The sequence below is a fragment of the Nematolebias whitei genome, chromosome 15 (genome assembly GCF_014905685.2).
Source record: "Nematolebias whitei isolate Nwh7 chromosome 15, NemWhi1, whole genome shotgun sequence".
Classification (NCBI taxonomy): domain Eukaryota; kingdom Metazoa; phylum Chordata; class Actinopteri; order Cyprinodontiformes; family Rivulidae; genus Nematolebias; species Nematolebias whitei.
Genome location: NC_056512.1, coordinates 34,659,236 through 34,665,118, shown reverse-complemented (window position 1 = coordinate 34,665,118; position 5,883 = coordinate 34,659,236). Strand labels below are relative to the sequence as shown.

General features: G+C 38.3%; 1 protein-coding gene across 1 annotated transcript; it reads right to left on the bottom strand.

Moving 5' to 3' along the window:
• Positions 1-391: 391 nt before the first annotated feature.
• Positions 392-3,436, bottom strand: tnfsf14 (TNF superfamily member 14). The gene is made up of 4 exons (XM_037689083.1): positions 3,242-3,436; positions 1,014-1,047; positions 862-933; positions 392-780 (listed from the first exon to the last, which is right to left on the bottom strand). Exons 1-4 carry the CDS (start codon positions 3,434-3,436, stop codon positions 392-394), a joined length of 690 nt encoding a protein of 229 aa, XP_037545011.1.
• Between the last annotated feature and the right edge of the window lie 2,447 nt (positions 3,437-5,883).

Below are 5,883 nucleotides of genomic sequence, written 5' to 3'. Positions count from 1 at the left end.
ATTTTGAGATCAGATAACTTAATGATTATAGCGCAAAAAAAAGAAACAGCTCATCATTATTCAGTATCACTGTGACGACACCAGGGAATTATCTGAAACTCTTATATCTCGTTCCATAATGGCTGTTCCTTGATGTGGCTTCTTCAGCTTGGATCGGTTGTCATAATTTCTGATGAAGAAGCGCCTCTATGATTTACTATCATTGTGATTTTTAAACTATTTTTGCTTGTTACAAAAAGCTTATCTGGGGTGAAATAACTAAACTAATCTGTTCTCTTGAGAAAACAAGCTTCAAATTCTCACAATAGTGAAATAATTACTTTCAATTTTTAAACAAGGTCTCTCTTGGATTCCGTACTTTTATATTAAAAGGAAAATATCAATGTGATATTTATATCATATATGCACCAAAGACGTTCTCAAAAGATTTGTGCCGTGCAATTCTTCTTGTGTTACTCACGTTTACATAAATTGCATCATTCTTGTACAAGTGAAACACTCCTCCCAGATAACTGTTGGATTGGATTTTACCCGGCGTTGGTGAGTTGTTCCTGGATTGCAGGAGAGTAATGTATCCTCCTGCATACCTTTCAGTTTTCACGTTTATTTCATGGGTAAAGCTGCTACTGTCTAAGAAATAGAAAACCTTGGAGTAGACATAGTAGTAGGCCTCTTTCTGGATGATGAGTTCCTTGTTTTCATACTTTATCTCGTAGAGGTTTGGTCCTGCGACCATGCTCCACGCCATGACATGTTCGTCATGAACCACATCTGGGCCATCTGGAAAGAAAACAACAATGGTGCGCTTTGGTATTAAAATAGCCACTATCATTACAGAAACCACAGGAATTCTGGTTTTACCTGTTAAATGCGCGACTGGTTTGGATGGAAGAACATCCTCGCCTGGAGGTTTAGTGGCAGAGGCTTCATCACCTGTTTGAAAAGGAAGCATTGTGGATTTTTTTTTTCTAGTTAACAAAACTTTGAATTGAAGAAAATGTGCCAAGACGTACCTCCAATGAGCTTTGAGATTGTTGCTGAGGAGACCTGCAATGGTAGAAAGAAGAAAACTGTCAGCGGTTGCTGTGTGCGTGCATGCTGCAACACTGAAACAGATGCAGGACTAAATGCAACACAGCTGCAACAAAACGATGCAAAAAGCAACAACTTTTTTTTTTTGTCATTTTTCTGCAAAGGCAATGTTTGATGCTCTTTCTGAACATAAACAAAAGGTTGATTATGACTGTGACAAAGGAAGTAGACCATTTCCTTCTCTGCACCATCCCTTGTTGGTGCAGCATGTGCTGTCTATCTTCTCAGAAAACCTCCTCCACTTTCAAAACCCTAAGACCACTGCCCTCGCACACAGTCAGGACAGGGTATGAAACTGAGTCAGAACACTGATCAGCAACTTTTCACAACCATAAAGCATCACGTTTGGGGATTGTTGCTCTCTAAGGCGTCACTATAGGATTTTGCAATTGTTACAGACGTAATGTACTTGGCCATGTCTGGTCTACTCGCTTACCCGTACCGTGAAATAATTGAAAGTCAGCAGTTTTAGAACAAAATCATTTACATGACTTAGAAAACATAAACTAGTTTTGCGTCATAACTTCTTCTTTTTACAGGCGTTCTTGAAGATTCTTCAGGTTTACTTTCAAAATAAACTCTGACCGTGATGGAGGCAGTTTTTTGATGTGATACTTGGTACGTCAAATTAAAAGCCTATTATTTGTTGAAGGAATGCAAATCTTTCACCACCTTTCACGTATAAGTTTTACACTAAGACCATCATGTTGAGGAAACAACAGATTTGTAGCCGTGTTGGTCAAACCTTGAAAATAATGGTAAAATAATCTTGTGTACTTTATGCACACGTAGAGTGTTGTGACTCTCAGCTACTAGAAATGTGAATTGTAGCTTAATTTCTGTAAAACAGACAAAGATATATAGATTTTTGTGTTTGCTACTGTTGATTAGCTGTAGTGTCTTTGTTTGATGGTTAACACTTAGAGGTAACGAGTCATGGAGGTACATCCAGTGATTACTATCTGCAAGTTTCATTAAATCTATTCAGTGGTTCATGATCTAAGATAAGATAAGATAACATGAGATGAGATAAGATGAAATGAGACAAGATGAGATGAGGTGAGATAAAATAAGAGATATATTTTGCTAACAAACAAACAGGGTTAACGCCAACAGTTAACACTAAGGTTTTAGGAAAGTCAGAGTCAGTTAAGAGTCAGAGTTCCTTTATTGTCATTTGCACCACATGTGGTACATGTGGTGGAACGAAATTGTGTGGACAGGGTCCCAGAAAGGATGTCTCAGCTATAAGAGCAAATTTCAGAGTGATATCTGTAAAATGGACTGCATTATTGCTATTTTTGAGGGTTTTTGAAGGTCATGTGCTTCCTGTGGCCATCTTGAATTGAGTTGCCGTTAAAGTTTTTAAGTTGTAGATAACCATCTAATTATTGTTTCCTCAAAAGTTTCATTAAATCCATAGTAGTTACTGAGATATTTAGCTAACAGAGATGACCACAAATATTTCATAGCCAAAATTTGTGCACATGTCTTGTACATTCTCATCTTAGTGCTCAGAATGTGTTGGGAATCAGCCTTAGCTGCGGCCGCAGCAAATCTGGGGTCAAAATGTGTAAAACTGAGTGAGATATAAACATTTTTGTGTTTTTAAAGTCAGTTGTGGTTGTCTTCAATCAACTTGACTCTAAAAAGTGTGCATCTAATGATTAGTTTTACAAGTTAAGATATTTGTATGATTCAGATACACAATAAAAAATACACAATTGTTCTCCTTTACCTTTCAGCAGCATTTATCAACACTGTCAGTGGTATTTATCTGCACTTTTAACTGGTGTTTGAAACTTAACACACAAAAAAGATCAACTTTCACATCAAAACTGTCAAAGGATCACTGAGTGCATCAAACTTTTCAAGGTTGATTTCTTTAGTTTTGCATTTTACATTAAATCGTTCATATAAAATATTCAATATCAAATTTTTCTCAAAAAATGTGACACTGTAACAGAACGTGAAGGACAATTATAGTAACGTTAAATAAAAAATGAAACTGAGAATAGGTAGCAAAACTGATCACAATCAAGTCACGAAAGTAAAATGGAGAGTGGTTAAAGAGCAAGCGCAGAGCCCCAAAATTTCTAAAAGTTCAATGTATAATCCTAAGAGCGGTATTTTAAAATATTACACCCACTTGTTCAGTTTGGTAGAGTCGATAGATGAAGCAGGCTTCAATCATCATGCCACACAGCGCCAGGGCCACCAGCAGGAACAAGAGGGTCTGCACAGCGCTTGTACGTTGCCCCCCTTTGCTCAGCCGAGGCGGCAATGGAGGCCGTGTCCTATGGGTGTCCACCACAGACACAGACGAGCAGCCGCGCTCTGCCATCCCCACTGAGACCAAAGAACAGTTACGTGTGAAACAGCCCTCCAAATGTCACGGCTGTTTCTTTGAAGGACCTGCCGAGAACAGAAAAAGAGACTTGAGCTGCAGAGCAGTATTAAAAAAAGTTGCACAAATGGGTGGGCTCACTTCTGGTTGGTTCAAGTCAGGGTGTCTTATGAGTCGTCAGAAAAAGAAAGAAATCTTGAGATGTATCAACGAGCACCTGTAACTGCGCTCATCAAAATGAAACCAGCGAGACGATCTGTGTTTTGAACCTGTATGCTCCACACTGGTTTGTCGTCATTATCTGCATTGTTTTTATGTCTATATTCTGATTTACTTCATTTTGTATATTGCTTGGTGTGTTACCTGTTGTTCTGTCTGTACAGCACTTTGGTTGGCCTTGTCGCTGTTTTAAGTGCTCTATAAATAAAATGGTATGGTGTGGTATGGTATGGATCTTCTCGAGACGAATGAAGTCTTCATGAAGACGACCACAGTAAAACAGTGGAAGACCAGAAAGTTTGCATTTAACCCCCACTTCACACCCTCCTACTTCACTGAAAGAGCAATTTAGAAATATCTTCGATCACACTTCCTCCCATGAGAGTACTCTCTGTGGTTTGTCTGAAGGGCTAAAAGCAACGCATTGAAAATCCTAATCCTAACCTAAAATCTTCAAATTTACCTCCACAGATTAAGGGTCAAAGAAAGAGGTGCACTGTATGACCCTGGTCATGGGTTCAGAATGTAAACTGGTGACTTTTTGTACACTGACAAAGCATTCAACTAAAGTTAACCCTCCTGTTATGTTCGTTTCTGAGGTAAAGCAATAATGTTCGTTGGTCAATTTGACCCGGGGAGTGTTTAATCATGTAATAGTGTCAGAAACCCAAAAAAATCCTCCAAAACATTTTTGTATCTGATTATTAACTCCAATACTAACCATGTCAGTTAATATTTGTGCAATTATGCTTTTGTTATTTATCATAAATAAAGGATAAATGACGACAACTAACTCATTTTGACTTAAAAAATGTGATTTACATTTTTTATGTTTGCTGAAAAAACCTACACACAAAAAAAAAACAATAATTATCCTTGAAATTGATTTTTGTAAAAATTTTTATATTACATTTAAAAAAATTTTTTTCAAAGGGTGATCTTTATAATTGAACTTGAGACACATATACATATAATCAGGTCTCTCTTGTAAATGAGTCCTCGAGGCTCAATGGGATTTACCTGTATAAATAAAGGTTGATTGATATACTGTTCTGGGTCAAATTGACCCGATCATTAAAATCAAGACAAATGAGTCATGAAGACAAACAAAAAACAACAAAATAAGATCTTAGGAACACTAACACAGTGCATGTATGTCTGTGAATCTCCACAGCTCACAAGTAACATGTCATCATGTTGTGATGGTATACACCATGCAATGAATACAATCAGAAATACCACAAAAATTAATATATGTAAATTAACTAGACACTTTAGTTTTGTCATCTACACAACACATGAAGGGCATGTCATCAGACTGTGCTTTGTGCAAATAAATTTTGCACATTTCACACAAGTCATGCTCATTTTGACATCATCAGATGGCTTGCAAACCTGGCACCTCTTCCTCTTCTTTTTTCCTCCAGTAGCAACCTAGAAAGACAAATAAATTGTTAATATATTTTTTGATGCTCCTAAGACACGCATAACATGCACTCGCACAAACACACACTTTTACTTACCTCACACACTGATGTACTGGGTGTAGTCCTCTCCTGGATCTCCTTTACTACAGCTGCAGTAGCTGGGGTCCTTGGCATATGCTGTCTTTGTTGTATATGTGGTACCACAAGTGCCTTGCCCAGCTCTTCTAAGAAAATGCGCCTCTTGTACAGCTTTGACACATTCCACTCCGGAAAGATTTCCGTCCAAATGACAAATGCGTTGTATGCTGATACATCAATGATGTTGTAAAAGATGACCAGTGGCCAGCGCGCAGTCATTCTCTTGATGCTGTATGACCCTGTGACCTTGTCCAGATTGTCCACCCCGCCTTTGGTAGCATTGTAGTCAAGGATCATAGTTGGTTTATGGTCCTCTCGTGTTCTGATTTCAGCATTTTTATGCAAAGTGCTCATGAGCACAACATTTTTCCCCTTTTTAGGGCAATAGGACACCAGGGCTGTATTGTCTGTAAAGGCAAACATTGATGATTGAGGGTCCCTGTTCTTTGTCACCAGTAGCTCAGCGGGGAGTTCAGCTCTGTTCTTTCGGACTGTCCCAACCATCGTGAGCTTTCTTTTTAGAAGTTCTTGACCCAAGTTATAGCTTGTGAAAAAATTGTCACAGGTTATGTTGTGCCCCCTGAGACCATTTGACATGTCAAGAACAACCCTTGTACCTTGATTTTTTTTTCTGGGGCTCCTCCAGCTGGCTTTCCAGTG

What these genes read in the sequence shown, in the direction of transcription:
- tnfsf14 (XM_037689083.1), bottom strand. Translation starts at nt 3,436, where the DNA reads ATGGCAGAGCGCGGCTGCTCGTCTGTGTCTGTGGTGGACACCCATAGG. An exon ending in GACTCTACCAAACTGAACAA is followed by an intron (nt 1,048 to 3,241) that starts GTGGGTGTAATA and finishes CTACCATTGCAG; the next exon opens with GTCTCCTCAGCAACAATCTC. An exon ending in ACCAGTCGCGCATTTAACAG is followed by an intron (nt 781 to 861) that starts GTAAAACCAGAA and finishes TTTTCTTTCCAG; the next exon opens with ATGGCCCAGATGTGGTTCAT.